The sequence below is a fragment of the Amborella trichopoda genome, chromosome 7, assembly GCF_054954075.1.
Source record: "Amborella trichopoda isolate Santa Cruz 75 chromosome 7, AtrichopodaSantaCruz75HAP2 v2.0, whole genome shotgun sequence".
NCBI lineage: Eukaryota > Viridiplantae > Streptophyta > Magnoliopsida > Amborellales > Amborellaceae > Amborella > Amborella trichopoda.
In genome coordinates, this window is record NC_142342.1 from 1,942,106 (window position 1) to 1,962,354 (window position 20,249).

General features: G+C 34.3%; 1 protein-coding gene across 1 annotated transcript; it reads left to right on the forward strand.

Annotated features, from left to right (window-relative positions):
• The first annotated feature begins 3,686 nt into the window (after positions 1–3,686).
• Positions 3,687–5,746, forward strand: LOC18995834 (phosphoenolpyruvate carboxylase kinase 2). Its single transcript, XM_006846765.4, has 2 exons — positions 3,687–4,479; positions 5,085–5,746. The coding sequence occupies exons 1-2, from the start codon at positions 3,705–3,707 to the stop codon at positions 5,138–5,140; spliced, it is 831 nt and encodes a 276-aa protein (XP_006846828.2). The 5' UTR covers positions 3,687–3,704; the 3' UTR covers positions 5,141–5,746.
• Positions 5,747–20,249: the final 14,503 nt, after the last annotated feature.

Here is a 20,249-nt window from a genome sequence, read left to right on the forward strand (position 1 = left end):
TTCCCCCTATCCAACTGTCCATTCTGAATGGATTATTGAGATAACCCCAATCACAATGTCATGTCTCTATACAAATATAATTTAAAAAAAATTACAAATTATTTTGACACCAAATTTTGAGCGTACACTCTTCTCTTAAACTCGTACTTGTAAAAAATATAAAAATAATATTATCAATAAAATAAAATAACCAAAATACCCCTGAAAATTTCAAGGGGTATTTTGGTTATTATATTTTATCAAAAAATTATTTTTAATATTTTTTTGGAAAGGTTTCTATGGTTCCCCTATAATATAGAAGAACTATGTTTCCCTTACCATCTGACCGTTCAATTTTGATCAAGAAAGCCACTCACCGTTTGATCTTAGATCCGATGTCTCAAAGTATTTTATTTTTAGTTTTTTAATATACAAATTGTATGAATATGAAATTTTCTATGTGTTATCTTCTCATTGGGGAGAACCTATAAAAAATATAGAAAATAATTTTTTATAAAATATAATGACCAAAATACCCCTTGAAAAATTCAAAGGTATTTTGGTCATTTAATTATGTTGAAATTTTGTTTTTTATTTTTCGCTAGTGCAAGTTTAATAGAGGATTGGACATTCAAAATTTGGTGTCAAAATAGTTTATATAAAAAAATTAAATATAAAATAGTGTAAAGATAATACATTGTGATTAGGGCAATCTTTGCCCTCCATTCAGAATAGACGGTTGGATAAGGAAAAGTATAGAAGTTTTATGTTTTAGGATAAGCATAGAAAGCTTGTCTTTTTTTTTTTTAGGTGCACCCCATTGAGAAGATGGTGCTTACTAAATTTTATATTAATATAATTTATAAAAAAATAAAAATAAAATACTTTGTCAGATCTAGATCAAACGGTGAATGCCTCGTTTGATCTAAATTGGACATTTGAATAGGAAGAGGAGTATCTTCTATGCTATAGGGGAAGTATAGAAACGTTTCTTCCTGGAGAAACCAATGGTTGTTTCTTGTGTTTCAAACTCTGGCAATTTATGATTAGGATCATGGATTTGGATAGAAATCTACCATGATTGAACTGGCTCTGGGATTGTATGGGCCCAACATTGTTCTCCTCCAAACCCCCCTTACTTTTTATATTTTTTCCTATTTTTGCTAACTTATCTAATTTATCTCAACTCTCCTTAAAGTCCCATCCCATAAATACTTTTTAAATTTTTTATTGTATTTCATTTATTTTCAACGTTTGTTTAGATCGCCGATTCAGATCAATCTAGACTTAATTCAAATTGATGATCCAACGATATGACATGATCTTTGGATGAACAATCCGCCCCACTGATCTAGATTTTAAAATACCAGTAAGAACTAATTAACAAGAACCATTTCTATGATAGTTTGTGTCACAAATATTTTTAACCCTTCAGTGCCAGTATTAGTCCCATACTACCGTGTCCCCATTCCAGAACTGACGACTACAATGTAAATGATGGTTGATGAAATAAAAGCTCTTTTGAGCATAGTTAATGTTTAGGTCAAATTGAGGATCAAATATGAACATAAAATGTAGCCATGAGACCAAAGTATCACAACGGCAGGGGTGGGACCTGACCAGATCTGAATTCACCGAACCTGGACCCATACCCAAATTCACTAGACTTGGACTTGGACCCGGATCCATACCTGAATTCATCAGACCTGGATCCAAACCTGAAAAATATAGTGTAGGACCTAGACCCGGACCTAGACTTGAGCAGACCTAATTAGACCCGATCCATAAATTAAAATATCTACGTACATAATTATATTTAAATAGAGCTGATATATTGAGACCTAAAAAATATTACCGGACCAAAAGTTGACCCGTTAGATCCAATTTTTGAACCCATACCTAGACCTGGATCGAATTTATCCCTCAAGTCTTGGGATCATTGTCACCCGGACAGCCCCACAACCTTATTTTTGACTACATGAGTTCCCACATGTTAGTCAGTACACTAAATACCAAATTTTTATTAAAGCAAGATGTCCTTTTATTGAAAAGCTTATCCGTGTGGGCCTTGGCTTATTGGTCGGGTCCTAGGACCACAGGACTTACGTGTGAGGTTTGAATTCTTGTTTACCTAAAAGTCTTATACCCCGACTTGTAGTTTAATGTATAGATTTATCAAATAAAAAAAAAAAAGTAATTTTATGTCAAAAATTAAAATATATCTTTTTCCATGTCTTTTCATGGAAACTAAACAACCTGTTCATTGGGTCCCATTTTCTTTTTCTTTTTTTTCTCTTTTTGTCAAATCTACTGAATAATGTAGACTACTATGTTCTCTAGTATGGGTTGATTATAGAATCCAACTTTTTATGAATTTCACTGAAACTTGATAAATATAATTTCCTTTTTTGGCTATCAACATTGCACCCTTGGAACCTTTTTAAGTCAAAATCAAATGAATCTTTTTTCATATAAATGACGTAAGATCACCATGCTCCAGTTTCGAAGAAAATTGGAATGGGTTTCTAACGACTTAGTGTCCAATTTCCATTCGTCTTCGGTAGTTCCCGAGTAAAATCAAGCTATACTTAACAAAAAATTAGAAAAAAAAACTAAAAAATAGGAGAATTGGGCCGACTTTAGGGTTTATGAACTAGAATCAATTGGTTTAGGAAAGGGGTTGGGTCGTGGTGGTAGCACTACTATTATGTTGTGATTTCCAATCATGCTGACACCACCCCTTAACACCTTATCTATATGGAAAACAGGAAGAGGGCCTGTCTTCCCCACTAGATTACCCAAAAAATAAAAAAATTAGTCCCCAATAGATTATCCCAAAAAAAAAAAAAAAAAAAAATTGTTGGCTTCCAATCTTGATCTGACTTTGAATCAACAAATTTTAAACCACTGAGTCCAGCTTAAAACAGTCACACTATAACAAGGGGATCCATTTGGCCTTTCTGTCTATAGTGTAGTTTGTATAGAGCCGAGGCTCTAAACAATCAAAATAAAACCCACTTTCAAATAATATTGAGAAATATGGTTTCAATACTAAAAATCTTTGTGATAGCCTTAAAATGTATTTTCATCTTTAATTATAAAATATAAAGCTTAAAAAATAGTATAGATTGAGCAGATCTTTGAAAACTTGAAAATCTTAAAAATTGACGGTTAAAAAATATGTTACAAAAAACTTGAAATCTAACTTTTTTTCTCATGTCTATGCATTGTGATGTCGAGATGATCAATTTGAGGATATTTGAGCATCAAAACAACCTCTTCTAATGAAATATTTGAGGTAGGCTCTAATTTGACTGTTTAAAGCCTCGGCTCTATATAAACTTTTTCCTTCTATTTCGATAAACAAATCATAGGCATTTCAGTCAGTTTTCCTGTCCAATGCTACATAGCCTTTTCAAAAATCCAGGTTCCATGGGCATTGACGTCTGCCTGGTAGAAAACCGGGGCCATTTGGGTCATTTGCCCAATCTCATCGAAGACTATGATCCCAAGATGTGAAGCCGAAGGTGGAGGACTGATAGAGAACACGACAAAAAGATTGGGGCAGTTCGGTCATTTTTTTACCGAATGATGACGTGGGGAAGACGGCGCTCCGTCAAGAGACGGCCTGTTAAACATAACGGAATATTCGGAAAAGATTCGTAAACACCCGTTTATATATAGAGCTGAGAGGCTCTTGATTCTCTAGGGGGAGATACAGCGATATGAGCGAGCAGTTGAAAAGGGATTTCGAGGTTCTTGAAGAAATCGGCCGCGGCCGCTTTGGCAGAGTTTTCCGGTGTGTTTCGCCGGATTCCGGCCAAAGCTTCGCCGTGAAATCCATCGATAAGGGCCTCCTTGAAGACCCTATCGATCGAGAGTGCATCGAGAATGAGGCGAAACTGTTGCAGATAGTCGGAAATCACCCTAATGTTATTCTGTTGCAGGCGGTTTATGAGGATGAGAGCTTCTTGCACCTGGTGATGGAGATCTGTCTAGGTCAAGATCTATATGATAAAGTGGCTGATCACCCTGTTTCTGAGCAGGAAGCGGCGGGAATTATGGCTCAGTTAATGGAGGCGGTGGCTCACTGTCATAGCAGAGGCGTGGCGCATCGTGATATCAAGCCTGAGAATGTGCTCTTTGATGGCCGTAGTCGGCTCAAACTCGCCGATTTTGGCTCGGCCGATTGCTTCTATGGCGGATCCATGAGAGGAGTGGTTGGAACTCCTTATTATGTAGCCCCTGAGGTTCTTTTAGGGCTCGATTATGGCGAGAAAGTTGACATTTGGAGTTGTGGCGTTGTTCTCTATGTCCTTTTGGGAGGAGAGCCTCCATTCTCTGGTGAATCGCCTGCCGATATTTTTGCTGCGGTTTTGAGGGGAAATCTGAGGTTTCCTTTCAGAAAATTCGTAGGGATTTCAACATCGGCTAAGGATTTGATGAGGAGGATGCTTTGCAAGGATCCTGCAAAGAGATACACTGCTGAACAAGTTCTGAGTAAGTGTTTCTTCCATGGCATTGTGTTTTTCCCTTGGATTTAACGCCATAACTTTTCTTTTCAAGCTCCGATGCTTGTTTTCTTGATGAAGTTCTGGTGATCTGATTTTGCTTTCTTTAGCATTTTCGTTTTTGAAATGGCTGATTGGTTTTGAATCTTGGATGCTTTAAGCGTCTGTTTCTTTTCTTTTTATTACAGGACTTTTCTTTTCTTTTTATTACAGGACTAGGGCTAGGTTTTCGTTTGCCCTAGTTTTTCTTTTCGTTCTTTAGTGGCCAATGGGATATTGTGATCTTTTCTCTTCTCGATGCCGGTTTCTTTACTGCATTTCCCTTTTCCGATCTCATGATTCTTTTCAGTGTTCTTGACAAACTCTGCTTTTTCTCTTCTGTGCAACGACGACGCGGTGGTCTCTCTTTCTCTCTCTATCTGTACAAGGTTTACTTTCGCTTCAGAAAAGTCCTAATGGTCTCTCTCTGAAAAAATTTCTGCCACATAATGGAAATCCTCATTGTCTCCATGTTTTTTCAAAACCTTGTATCATATACCTGGCTAGTTCCTCTCTCTCTAAAATCCTGTGTGCTTTCTTTGTTTTGTTTCTCAGGGCACCCATGGATTACCAGTGGCGGAGAGCAAAGAACCATGGTGGACATGACCTAAAACTACAATACAGAAAAGCTCGTCTCTTCCTTCCTATACATGCATACCATCCGTATGTACGGCTGTACAGTCGCATCCCTGTCTCAACGTACAAATTCCTCAAAACTGAAAGCCCTGTATACACCTTCCCCTTCTGTCCCTTTCTATGTCAAAAGCATGAAAAGAGAGTTTTAGAGAGAGAAAATCCTAGAGATAGAGGAGTACAAAACCTTACTTGGCTTTCCTTCTCAAAGAAGTGAGTTTTTAGAGAGAGGGAGTTCACAGCCCTGTCTTGACTTCCTCCTCAAGAAGAAGAAGGTTTAGAGAGAGAGTTTAAGAACGGGAGAGTTCTAGAGCGAGGGGTACACAGTCCCGGCTTGCCTAAGAGTCTTGTGAATATATACAGTATACTGTTGAGCTTGTTTATCGTACTCCCGAAGTCTACGGCTTTTATTCCTGTTTTTACCGCTTTTTTCTCCGCTCTTTTGGGGCTTCCTCTCTAGAAAGGGTATATGCTTTTGGAATTTGGAGATACTTTGGTAGTGCTAAATGACTAATGTACCCCTGGGTCTTTGTTGTTATTGTTGTTTTTGGGAAGACGAAACTGACTTGGGGGTCTTGTGGTCTTATGTGTTTCGCTTTTTACTATGCTGGACCAAATATGTTAGGAACTTGTTCACAATGCCAAGAATGCCCTTTTCTCAACAACGGGTATTATTCATATTCGACCAAATTAGTAAGGGGTGTATTGGTTATAAGCCGCAACATAATTGATGAAGACAACATATTTGATGAAAATGTTTATGAAATCAACTGGGCATAAAATGTGAGAAAGTAGATTTAGGTTGGTCATATGCAACACAAATTTAATGCATCATTTTTTAGGAGGTGTGAGTTGATTTATGCAACACAAATTTAATGCATCATCTTTTAGGAGGTGTGAGTTGGTTTGAGAGAGTGGATTTAGTTTTCATAAGTTAATAAAAACCATTAGGATAGAATCAGCCTTGGAACAATTCATTCCATGATACTTATCTATCTTAGTAATTACTCAATCAAAATATTATAATGAAATAATCATAATTACAATTTATCTATATATAATTTATAGGTAAAAAATGATAATGGGTAGTTTCAAAAATATATGGTTGGAAGTAGTGATAAAAAATATGAAGATTTATGGCTTCACATAAGGTATGACTTTTGATATCTTTGATAGATAGAGCAGGATGTGACCCTTGATATCTTTGATAGAGCAGGATGACCGATTATGATTTGTATAGAGCATAGGCGATCATAAATATAGAGCAGAATGACCAATCAGGATTCATATAGTTGATCCCAAATAGTTACGACTCTTAATAGATGGAGCAGAATGACCAATCAGGATTCATATAGTTGATCTCAAATAGTTATGGCTTTCAATAGATAGAGTAGAATGACCAATCAGGATTCATATAGTTGATCCCAAATGGTTATGACTCTTAATAGAACAGAATGACGGACCCAAATGTTTATGACTCTTAATAGAATAAAATGACGGATGAGAATTTGTGTCACTGACCCAAAATAGTTATGGCCCTTGATAGACCCAAAATAGTTATCGCCCTTGATAGAGCATAGTTATAGCCAAGAGCACCCGAAATAGTTATGGCCCTTGATAGAGAAGAAAGACAAATCAAGATTCGTATCGTCAATTCCGAATAGTTATGGCCTTCAGTTAAGCAGAAGATTCATGTACCCGGCCCTAAATAATTATGGCCATTGATAGAATAAACAACACTAATAGAGGGTGATCAAATTTGGCCCCAAATAATTGTGGCCATTGATAGAGTAAACGGCATTAATAGAGGGTGATCAAATTTGGTACCCTACTGGGCTCAACCCCACTATCTAGTATTCATGTTTCATAATATCTTGGGTGCGGTTTTGTATAGAGCCGAGGCTCTAAACAATCAAATTAGAGCCCACCTTCAAATAGTATTGAGAAATATAATTTTAATATTGGAAATTTTTGTAATAGCCTTAAAATATATTTTCATCTATAGTTATACAATTTAAGCTTCAAAGATAGTGTACATTAATCATATCTATGGAAACTTAAAAATCTTGAAAATTGATGGTAAAAAAATGCGTCATAAGATGCACCATTTTCATAGATCTTGATGCCGAGATAATCAATTTGGTTATATTCAGGCATCAAAATAACCTCTTCTACTTAATTTTTTGAAGTAGGCTCTAATTTGATTATTTAGAGCCTAGGCTCTATGTATACTTTTCCCTAATATCTTTGGTAAAACACGAAACATGGACATGTATGGAAAAAATATTCTATGTAATTTTTTCCTTTTATTTTTTAAAGGAAATATCTCGGTACTTTCTATTTTTTGTTTTTATATTTTAATAGATCCAATGATTCAAAATATATCTTCTAACCCCCGACTTACTTTATCTATTTTTAATTATTATTTTAGCCTTAACAAATATAAAAACAACTTTACCCACTTTTAATTATTATTTTAGCCCTACCGAATATAAAAACAACATGGTCTCATAGACGGCTATGCTTTCAGTCCAAGACCTCAAAAATGCCCAAAAGTTGTTCGATTCCATGCCTGAACGCAGTGATTTCATGGACAGCCATGCTTTCAGCCTATGCAAAATGTGGTCAATTGAGCTTGGCTCGAGACCGCTTCTTTGATAAGATGCCAAATCGTACAGTAGTTTCATGGAACGCAATGTTCTCTGGTTACGCCCAAAAAGTGCTTCAATGAAGCAATAAAGCTCTTTCGAGATATGGTTATGAGGAGAGAGGTTCCACCTGATGAGACCACTTTGGCCACTGTGGTATCTGCGTGCTCGAAGCTTGGTGACCCCGAGCTTGCTGAATGGATTATTGGATTCATTGATCAATGTGGGGTGAAGCCTAATTGCTTTGTGAAGACACCCATGATTGACATGTACTGCAAGTGTGGGAGCTTGGAGAAAGCGAGAGAGCTCTTTGATGCCATGAATCATAAGAATTCCTTTTCCTGGAACGATATGATTCCATGGTATTTGATAAATGGGAATTTGTGTTCTGCCCGTGAGCTCTTTGACAAGATGCCCATTAGGATTGTGGTATCATGGAATTCGATGGTTGCAGGGTATGCGTAAAATGGACTATGGTCCCTGGCCATCGAATTGTTTAAAGAGATGGTAGAACGGGCCAGAGTTCGACCAGATGAAGCGACAATGGTGAGGGTTTGGGGGCGAGAGGAGAGAGAGGGGTTAAGGCAGGGATAGTGGAGAGAGAGACCATGAAGGTTTGGGATGAGAGGTTTGGGGGACTTGCAAGAGAGAGAGATTTAGAGGAAAATCATGTGAATAAAGAGAAATAATAGTGTTTAGAAATGATGTTTTTTTTATATTTGTTTGGGACAAAAAACGATAAAGATTTAAAAGGAATAAAGTTAGCTTAAGGGTTAGAAGATACAAAAATTAGAATTCTTATGACCCAATATGCGTTTTGAAACCTTGGTCTATTGAGATATAGAATATACAAAAATTAAAATTTCTATGACCCTATGTTTTGAAACATTAACCTATTGAGATATAAAACGTAAAAATAAAAGATATGAAGATATTTTCCCTACTCTTTATCTATTTTGCTGATTGGGATTTATCCAACTTAGCAAATATAAATCTGAATTGGCATAGGGTCCATCTACGTTATCGATTTCATGTTTTGAAATGCAAGTTCATTGCTAATGTTTTAAATACCTTATTAGTGGGGTGGATCGTGCACCTGGCATATACGTGATGATTCTAATTAGTATGGATAAGTATGAATCAATCGAAAAAAATAAATAAAATAAAAATTGGTATTTAGAGGTGAAAAAAAGAAAAAGATGAGGGTAGGGGGTTTTCATGGGGAAAGGAGACTAGTACCCATATCAACTTCAATTGAGCTGTTACTGATTCTCTATCCCGATCGGAGATCGGACCTCCAAGAATCACCGGATTTCAAACATTGTTCATTACCTCAACTCATGTAGGTGGATTTACGTGGGAAGTTGTCAATTTGGAGGTCAAGGGAAAAACGGCATACCTCCAGTTTAATTCAAATCGAGGGAGGGACAAATTTGGTATTTTTGGGGTCCTAAATAGAAAAACGTGACTAACCGATTTTCCCCTCCATTCGGAACGTGTATAAAAGGGCATTGAACATTGGGACGGTCGAAAAGATGGTGACTGCCACATGGGCGTCCGTTATACCGACACGCAGAGAGAAAAGAGAGTGGGATTTCTCTGCAAAAAAACCTTGTCCCCCACGAAACGGTGATTGTGATGTGGAATATTTATTTTTATATTTTTAAAAATTATTTTTAAAATATTTTTAGCATAAATTGATTTTTTTAATCTATAATTTTTAGGAAAAATATTTTTTTATCTTTTATTTTTAACTTTTATATATAATGAGATTCAAAAATTTAAAATATTATTTGTATGTAGAAAGTCTCTATCTTTTCTATAATCCTCTTGACCCTTTTGATCATAAATTTTTTACTCAAACAAATACTGAAATGATACCCTAGTCAAACTTCATATCTCTCTCTTTTAAAACTCCATCTCTCTTTTTTTAAAACTGCAACTCTCTCTCTTCGCTTCTCGATGAGTTTACCAGTCAAGGGGTTTAGCTTGAGCTCGAACACGAGTACATCTTTTTATGTGAGAGAGATAGAGTTTGAGTTTTAGAGAGAGAGAGAGAGAGTTTTAGAGAGAGATGAAATTTGAGTTTTAAAGATAAATAGAAGAGAGAGAGTTTCAAATAGAGATGAAGTTTGAGTTTTAGAGAGATAGAAGAGAGAGAGTTTTAGAGAGAGATGAAATTTGAGTTTTAGAGAAAGATGGAATTTGAGATTTAAGGAGAGAGATAGAGTTTTGAGAGAGAGAGACTATGATCAGAAAGAGATGAAGTTTAGGTTTTAAAGAGAGATGAAGTTTTGAGAGAGAAAAAGATGATGATGTGAGAGAGAGATGGAGTTTTAGAGAGAGATAAACTCATTTCATAAGTTGTTAAGGTCAATAATACATAGATGGAGTCATTTTGCTTACAAACAATATTTTAAATTTTTTGGTCGGCTGAGATATATAAGTTAAAAATAAAGAATAATAAAATATTTTTCCTATTTTTTAATACTTTTCAACTTCAACATATGTGTTTTGTTTAAGGGTGCAGTTTTCACAAGGATGCATCCCTAGGTGTAGAGGTAAGGTGCACCTTCAAAGTTTATCATGGTATATAATTTTGATGTAAAATGTTATTATGATTATCTTATAAACTATTTTTATATCTAACTATATAATTTTAAATTTCAAAAATAGTTATAATCAAGTGGATCTATAAATATATGAAAATCTTGAAAATGGATGGTCTAGATAATATGTTGTAAAATGCACTATTTTCGGTACTTAAAATCTTTTTATTTTTCATGGTTATACATCTCGATGATCAATCAAAAGGTTTTTCAACATTAAAATTACTTTTTCCAATGGATTTTTTTTGGGCATCCGTAGTTCTACTTTATAAAGTAGCATCTTTATATAAAATTTTATTTGTTTTAAATATATATTTTTTAATATTTTTGTAACACTTTTTGGCTCGTACAAGACCTTCCCAGTTAGACCCGGTGGACCGTCCGGTTTCGGAGGTACTCGAACCCAGGCCATGCCGTGTTTTCGGGCCCGGTCCAATTTTTCTAAAACTGACGGAGAGAGAATGTTGGAAGAGAGATGAGAGAAGAAGAGAGGATATTCCCTTCTTTAACTCGCGAAATGTGATTCGAGAGGTAGAGAAGAGGAGAGAGAAAACGGATATTCTTTCCTTTAACTTCTGTCACGCAGTAGTAGGGAAAGTTGTAAAGAGAGAGGAGAGAGAAAGGGATATTGATTTTTCACCCTTGTCGCGCAAGTAATGGAAGTGTAGAGAGAGAATGGGCGATGGATATTCTCTTGCTTCTCCAACAAGCTGGGTTGGGTCAGGTCGGTGTTGGATCAAATCATGGGGAATTGTAGAGAGAGAATGACGTCGCCCGAGGGGCACATGCTAGAGAGAGAGAGACTTGTACCTTGTATCACAAGAAACATGACGATGAGAGAGAAGTAACACATACGTATAAAATTATCATTGAAAACCATACGATGGTTTCAGAATCTCTTTTTATTTTTAATTATAAACTTAAATTTTAAAAAATCATAAACCGAGCGGATCAAGAAATACTCGAAAATATACGAATTTGAAATTTTAATTTTTTACTAGAAAGAGAGTGGGCACGTAGAGTTAGAGAGAGAAAGAGGGATGGATTGTGCTTTTGCCCTGTGGTGGGACTTCTCTGTTGTGAGTGAGACACGTGTAGTGATTCAATTGGGTTCTGGCACCTCAGTTTTAGGGAGATGTCTTTTCTTTCCCCTGACTCATGCTCTCCTCTCTCTACATCGCTCATTCATGCCATGCATGCATGCTGTCCTCTCTCTACATGATTCATGCTTCCCCTGACCCTTCCCTGCATCTCTTATTCATGAATGTTGCTCTTTTTATTCCTCTGATTGGTTCCTGGGGATACGTCTAAATGAGATTAAAATATCTAAAAAAAAAAGGTAATATATATATTTAAAATAAAAATCAAACAAAACACGTCTAATTGAGGTGAAATAAAGTAGTAAAAAATAAATTTTGAAAAATTAAAATAATAAAAAAAAATTTAAATTTTTTTTTGTAAAAATAAGTATTGGGGACTTTAACAACTCATCATGAGTCCTGCTCTTTCTCTCTCCTCAATTCATTCTCGGGGACTTTACCGACACATTTTCGACTTCGTTATGTCTCAACAATTGTTTCTACATTCTTGCTCTCTTATTCTTCAAATTCTCTCTCTCTCCGTTCCTCTCTCTCTTACCATTTTTCATCCTAGAAAAAATTTCTATCCAATCGTCATCAATCTCCCTCCCCATTAATATTTTTCAATTGATTTTTTTTTTTTCTAAGTGTCTCTGATGTTTTATAGTCATTCGCTGAATCTTCAATTCATTTTCTGTCTATGCATCTTTCTATATATAATTCGAGACTAGGTGCTAATCGAGAAAGCCTTTATGTGATGGTCAACTTTATAGTATAGAAACAAACCGCACCTCAACAGTTCTTTCGATGCACGTAAACCCTTTGATCCATCATCTCTACTCATGGATGCGGAGTGATGTATGTGTGAACCTTTAAATTTTACGTAAAATACTAAATGTTCCATTTATTGGTAGAAATTAAAAAGAAAGTCTGTCGACTTATTATTTTTTTTTTCTTTTTAAATTATCTTCCGATTAACCCGAATTTTGATTTTGATTTTACTTTATTATTATTAGTTTTTTCATTAGTAGGGCAGTGCCCCAAGTTTTAAGACGCCCTACGAACGAAATAAACTAAACAAAAATAAAATAAAAAAATAATCAAAATTCGGATTGAAGCAAAAGGCAATTTTGAAAAAATAAAAAAAAGTGGATTGATTGACCTTCTTTGTAATTTCTACATTTAAGTAGAGCATTTCATAGTTTACCTAAAAATTTAAGATTCCTACGTAAATCACTCATGGATATATAAAAAAGTTTTTTGTTTTTTTTTTAATTTTTAATTTTTTTAAAGTAATATATCTTGTAATATATTATCTAGACTGTTCTTTTTAATTTGCACTAATTTGGGATCTTTGAATTTTATAATTAGGTGTGAAAATAGATTTTTAGGGTATCGTAAAAATTTTAGATTTTTGACATGAAAACTATATCTTCCGAGGAGTTTGAACTTTGAAGGTGCACCTACTTTTATTATTTAGTTTAGGTGTCTTTTATAAACAGCAAGCTACAAAAGTTGAGACTAAAAACGCATTACAATGTTATTAAAAAGAAAAAAGAAGAAGCAAAGCATGCTAGTGATTTGAAAAGTGTCATCTTGGCACTTATTAGGTAGTCTAGGATCGAATATTTGTTTGACAGAAGGTGGTCTAGCACTCCAAAATCATAGCGAAGAGTGGTTTTATTTAAGGGTAAAGGTATTTATAAGGTGTCTACCTCACACTATACAAGTAAGGCGCATCTCTAAATTGTCGGACATAATTTCCGTACAGAAATTTTATAATAGCTTGAAAATTCATGTTGAATTCTAATTATAATTTTTAAATTATGAAAACGGTGCAAAATTAGCAAATCAGTAAACACTTGAAAATTTAGAAAATATACAGTCCAAATAACAAATTACACGATGCAATATTTTTAAGGCTTAAAATCTTTTTTCTTTTATATCCATATATCTTGAAGTATAGATGATCAATTGGAAGGCTTTCCAACATAAAATACTTTTTCTCTATTTGATTTTTAAGTTACACCTTATTTGAAGAGTATATAATTTTTTTCTTTATTTAATCTAAAAAAATTAGATAATCTTAGTCCCCCTCAAGACCAATTCCATTTAAATAAATAAAAATAGAGTTAAAAAATGCTTGAAATCAGTACCCCTCAAAGCTTTGAAGAGTGTATAATTGAAGGACATGGATCTAAAGTTTCAAGAACTAAAAAGCATTTTTTGTTTTTAGAATTGCTCATAAGGTAAATAAAAGATGATATTAAAAATTTTCCAAAAAATAAGAAGAAAGGCTCCCAATATCTTGTGGGGCCTAGACCACCTAATTATTACATGGTCTGGCGAGACCATTATAATATTTTATCTTTGGAATATGATAATCCCTCGTAGATTTTAGCATTCGACGCATTCTCCCCGTCTCTTCGCATGCTCCATTTGTCAGCTTATGGTGGAGTTTGGACATGTCTATATTTGGATTATAATAATTCCTCAAAATTCTTGGTAGCATTCACAAAATAAAAGAAAAAGTTTCAACTTCTTCTTTTTAGAAGAGTAAACTTTAATTGATAATGGAAGAAAAATAATACTAAATAAATAACTGAAGAATCTAAATTCACCATCTTCTTAGTCAAATCATCAGCTACGACATTAGCCTCCCTATAAACATATTGGAATCTTCTTAGTCAAATTATCAGCTACAACATTAGCTTCTCTATAAACGTATTGGAAAGATACCACCAATACAGATATGGGTCATCACATCTAAGTTTGTCCTAAATTTGAAGTTCAAAAAAATATTTTTCGATGGTGTTTTTACTTGAGGCAGCATATACCAATGCCAATATATAATCTCTTTTTATTATGTCTATTACATCAACATCATTATAATTGCTTTTCTCTAATTAATTAGGATTGGCTACACAATTATGGTCCACTCTATTTTGTCTATTACATATAAAACAAAAATAAAATTTTATTTTTATCTTGCTTTCGTATATTTTTTGTTTTTGTCACAAAATGGAAGAAGTTACAACCACAAAATTCGGAGTACTAAAAAATACCCTTTAGGAGTTTTCTCTTTAATTTGATGTTCCAAAAATACTTTTAGATAGGACTTTTACTTGCGCGCAGACATACCTGTGCCAGCATATAAAATTTCCACTTATTCTTTCTAGTACATACAAAGCACATATAAATTTTACTTTCATCTTATTGTTTATAACTTTTTAATTGGCCACTGAATGGAGGAAGCTACATCCCCAAATTTTGGGTTAAGCTCAATGATAGGATTCGAACTTGGGATGTAAGGTGCTCGCTTGGGCCTAATTTGACTAAACAAATTTAAAAAGGATGGATCCAGACCCAACCCGGATTATGTCTAAAAATTTAAAAAAAAATCAAATTTATATATAGTTATGGGAAAATATCTCCATATCCCCTATTTTTAGATTTTACTTTTTAATAAACCCAACCTTTCAAAAAATATCTTGCAACCCACTAAGCACTTTAAACTTGTTTTTTAACCTAAACAAATATGAAAAAGACATGCTCTTTTTAAGCCTAATCCTTTCTCTCTTCATTTATATACCCCAAACTTATCTCTTTCTCTCTCTTGTTAAGTATTACACTCTCTCTCTACCTGTGTTTATCTAAATACTTCTCTCTTTCCTTCCGTATTTATTCAAACACCTATCTCTCTCCTCTCGACAACATTTCACCACCAAGCATCTCTTTGCTCCGGTGCTTATCCAAACACCTCTCTCTCTGTGTTTATCCAAACACATCTCTCTCCTCCTGGTAACCTCTCGCCACCAAACACCTCTCTCTCTTCCTGTGTTTATTCAAACACCTCTCTTTCTCTCCGTATACTTACTATATATTTGGGTTACTGTATATTTGTGAAGAGAGAGAGGGGGGAGAGATATGGAAAACGTGAAGGAGAGAGAGTGGGATGAGAGAGGGATAGGTTAGAGATGGAAAAGATGGAGAGAGAAAGGTACAGGGAGAGAGAGAAAATTTTGGGAGGATGGATTTTAGAAAATGATGTCTTTTTAGATTTGTTTGGCCTAAAAATCAGGTTTAAAGTAGATCTTAAGGGTTAGAAGAAATAAAATGTAAAATTTTTACGTCTTGAGATATCTTTTAAAACCTTAAGTCTATTGTGAAATCAAATCTAAAAATAGAGAATCTCAAGATATTTTCCCCATATTTATCATATATTTTGTATTGGATTGTGTCAACCTTGGACCATACCTGACCCGAGTGGATAGGGTCTCTACATTGGACCTGATCGGCATCCAAAACATTGATCCGGACCTAGAATACCTACTTTACCAACTACCTTACCAAATGTTATTAAGGACATTGAAAAATATCATTTTTATTTTCAAACAGAAAAAATGTCATAGTCATAATTACTCTATTAAGACATCTCAAAATTTTGGTCCGAAATCCTTCTCCTTTTTTTTTTTTTGAAAGGTATATATATATATATATATTTTTCTTCTAACCATTTTTCAAGTATAGCGCGTCGGATTCCGCTAATATTGAACTCCATCTTCCCTAGAGAATCTGCGTTGAGTTTTGATTTATGATAGAGATGAGACCCTTCGATGGAACTGCTAGTCTCTAATGTCGAACAAAGTCCTTAATTCGATTTTTTAGGGCAACTTTTTCCATTTAATTGTTCTTGAATATGAGAAATTTAAAATAATATCCCCTATGCTTAAAGATAACAAATTTACCGTATATCCCACAAAAATATTTCGATTAAAAGAAGGGGAAAGTTTACATAGAGCCCAGGCTCTAAACAATCAAATCGTAGACTACCTCAAAAATTTCACTAGAAGATGTTGTTTTGATGCCCAACTATCCTCAAATTGATCATGTTGACATCATGATACATGGACAATAAAAATAATGGGTTTCACGTTTTGAAAATAGTGCATCTTGTAATGCATTTTTAGACCTTTAATTTTCAAGATTTTTAAGTTTTCATAGATCTGCTTTATCTACACTAATTTTGAAACTTTAAATTTTATAATTAGAGATGAAAATATACTTTAAGACAATCATAAAGATTTCCAGTATTGAAACAACATTTCTTGACACTATTTGAAGGGAGGCTCTACTTTGAGTGTTTAGAACCTCGGCTTTATACAAACCATACCCTTATAATAATCCCCCTTGATTATTTGTATTTTATTAATATTATTATTATTATTATTATTAGAGTAATGATCTTATGAGACCCTCTCACACCCATGTGTGTAGGACCTAAAGAATCACCATTAAATTTGACACATATCTTTAAAAAAAGTCAAATCCTACACCAGGTGATAATTTTTCTAGAGATCTGTGCTAAGTTTAATGACGATCTTTTGGGGTCCTACACACATAAGTGTGTGAGGGTCTCATAAGATCATTACTCTTATTATTGTTATTATTATTCCAATTTTTCTCTAGATATTAAGTCACCACACAAGTTGATGACTTCATATTTTCAATATCCATAGTTATCTTTTCTCTTTAGTCATTTTTTCTCGACAAATCAATGTCACTTCAGATATTGAAAATATGATGTCACTCTTGCTTAAAATTTGTAATATCTCAAGTTATTTGAAAATAGAGATTTCTATGCAACTTTTGATATTATAAATCGAAACTTAAAAGTGACTTTGGATTGAAATGTCTAAAGGGACTTCGGTTTTCCAAGAAAAATGATTAAAGAAAAAAAATATGCCTACGAATATTAAAGAACCAAAGTAATTGCTAGGGAGGGGATGATCGACAAAAGTACCTCATGTACAAAAGTTAGTTGTATTTTTGTAATTAAAGTAATTTAATGGGATATAGGATTAATTTCCCTTTAAAGATAACCTTGGTGTTTACTTTACTGAAAAAAAAACTTTTCCCCTAAATTGTCCCACAATTCAGACCTAGATCTGAATTTATGTTACTGAGAAAAACCAATAAAATTAACTTTGGACCAGTGAGTTTGCAACTTGTTATTAATAACTATTTATACTACTTAAAAATAATAATAATAAGATGAATCACCTCTTGGGATCTTGATGCAAAGCTTGCCCGAAAAGGATTGTTGTTTAGGTTTTGCCAAGAAAGATCTGAATGAAATCTGATATGAACACCTATGCCTCTTGGCTTACTGGTCATGGTGGTAGTCGATCGGAGCACTAAAGCTCCATTTGGCGCAAAAATTCTCAAAAATATTGGGATTAGATCTTCTTTGTTTTGGTTTTCTATTTCATAATGTTGAGTGTTTTGTCTATGGTGTTCTTAATAAGCAAGGTAAAATGCTTTGAATATGGAGTTGTTTCCTTCTGCATTTTAAATGGGTGGAAATTGGCCTAAAACATAGCAGAACGCTATGTTTCCCAGATGTTAATTACTGATAACAAGTCCTCTTCTGCAACTAACACACATCCTGCACAGGACAGTGATGGCGGAGTACGGGCGTCCCATGGCTCGAATCACAGGAGAAATCTTTCGAGTCATTCCCCTCCACTGCCCGAAGGAGCTGAAATGTCTCAGTACCTGGCAGAATCTGAAGCATCCTTAACGGTTCTCAAGCATCCAAAATGAGCACCGACGAGCCAGCACAAACCGCTCGGTATTCATTGTAATAAGCCTAGACAATGCGCGTGGCCTACAGATACATAAGGAAGGAAAATGGGTCGATGTAGAGACACCATCAGGGGCTTTGTTGGTGAACCTAGGTGCCATGATTCAAGCCATGAGCAACGACGAGTACAAGAGTGCCTTGTACCTGGGGTTGCTGAATGAGGAGACGGATAGGTTGTCGCTGTGGTATTTCTTCGATGAAGCCACTATTTCGTCCCTCAACTATAAGCTAGAGCAGCAGAAGAGAGTTGGATCATCTTGAGGGCGTATTAGAAGCATTCAGGTCGACACTTCTTGTTGATGGAGCCGAATTGGCTAAGGGGCTTGTCTCAGTTTAGGACTCACAGAGAGAAACACCTTCGTTTCAATTGAGGTTATTAGATGTTTGATCTCATTCATCTAACTTTGTTTTCTTTCAAATTTGACATATCATATTTGGAGTTATAATAAAATCACAATTTTCTTTTCCCATTTGTGGTTTTCCTCCCAAGTTGGAGTTCGGTGTCTGAGATAAAGGCACAAACCGATCTTAACAAAAGTTTTGGACTAGAACTCTACTTTCTCTATTACTTGCGTATCATATTGCAACTTTTTATTTTTATTTTATATAAAATTTTAAAATCTAGAACCTGGGTTCTAGTCTCTCTTTCCCTGTGATTCTCCTAGATATGGTGCTATCTGTCAATTTTAAGTTAGTAAATTTTTTGAGGTGGGCAATTTGATTGTTTAGAGGACATGATTATCTCGACATCAAGATGCATGGACATGATATGAGAAAATAATGGATTTCAAGTTTTCATAGTTCGGCTCGATCTATATTATTTTCTAAGTTTTAAATTTTATATTTAAAAATGAATATATCTTTTAAAGCTATCACAAAGATTTTCAGTATTGAAACCACATTACTTCAAACTATTTGAAGGTGTGTTGCACTTGGATTGTTTAGAGCCTTGGCTCTATACAAACAACGCACTATTAGATAACCTGACAGATTCCATTATCCCTCAGGGTATATAGTATCCATTAATTCCCTTGGGCAAAATACATGCAGAGTACTCTTTAGTTTTCAAATTTTGGAGAGATATAATCTCTACACACTGCTCTCCGTAAAACAAAATTCCAAAATAGAAAAAACGTAATGCTTCAAGATTAAATAGAGACCATCCAAGTTTTGAAGGGATACATCTAAGTGTCACATGACTCAAATTCGATTTCTTTATTATTGAAAATAATCATCCAGTAATTTTCATGTGGTTATAAAACATTTATATCAAAAAATAATAATCCTAGATAGGCGTTTTGAGGGAGGGAGTAGATACAAAATATACTCCTGCCGGAGCATATTATACGTGCTCATCTGATAATACATTTTCAAATGACGCGTAAATTAAGGATGTAACTTTCTCATAGATGACCAGTACATCGAATCTGGTGCATTGTTGGCCGATCTACCCGCCAACCGCCCTCTTAGATTTTGAGCGGTTAGGGTGATCAAGCAGTATTTTAAAAAAAAAATAAAAAATATATATAAATTCTCAAAAATAAATAATTTGATTTGTAATATACTTTTAAATATTATTTACATTATGGTAAAGATTAAAAAATGTTTTGGTCATTAATATTCACTTTTATATTTTCCCATCTTTTTTAAAAAATTAAAAAAATAACTCTTGAAAAATATAAATAGTTTAAAATCCATTTTTTTCATTAATTTTCAATTTCATTTGAATGTATTTTGTTTTAATCATTCTTTATATGTTTTTCATATTTTAGTAGATTTTTTTTTCTTTTTTGTCAACTCTTTTTTGACCGTCCAGGACTTGCCCGGATAGATCAATTGGATCGGCTGGTTAAACCGCTTCCAGGCCCATATCCAGTTAACCATTCCGATTCGATTTTGCGAACACTGATCCGGTGCCATCCCATGTAAGATAACTAAATGATTTTTATGATAGAGAAAGCTTTTGTGACCACATTTGTTTCCAATGATATCACAAGCTCTCTCTCTACTACTGGTTTTAGTTCCCATTCCTACTAAACTTAACTCCTTTCGAAACTGCTAACGGTTACAAAAATTGCTAACCCAATATTAACATTTTAAGTTTC

Excerpts from the sequence above, each read along its gene's own strand:
- LOC18995834 (XM_006846765.4), top strand. The coding sequence starts at position 3,705 with ATGAGCGAGCAGTTGAAAAGGGATTTCGAGGTTCTTGAAGAAATCGGC. Across the intron at positions 4,480-5,084 it reads CACTGCTGAACAAGTTCTGA|GGCACCCATGGATTACCAGT; the intron begins GTAAGTGTTTCT and ends TTTGTTTCTCAG.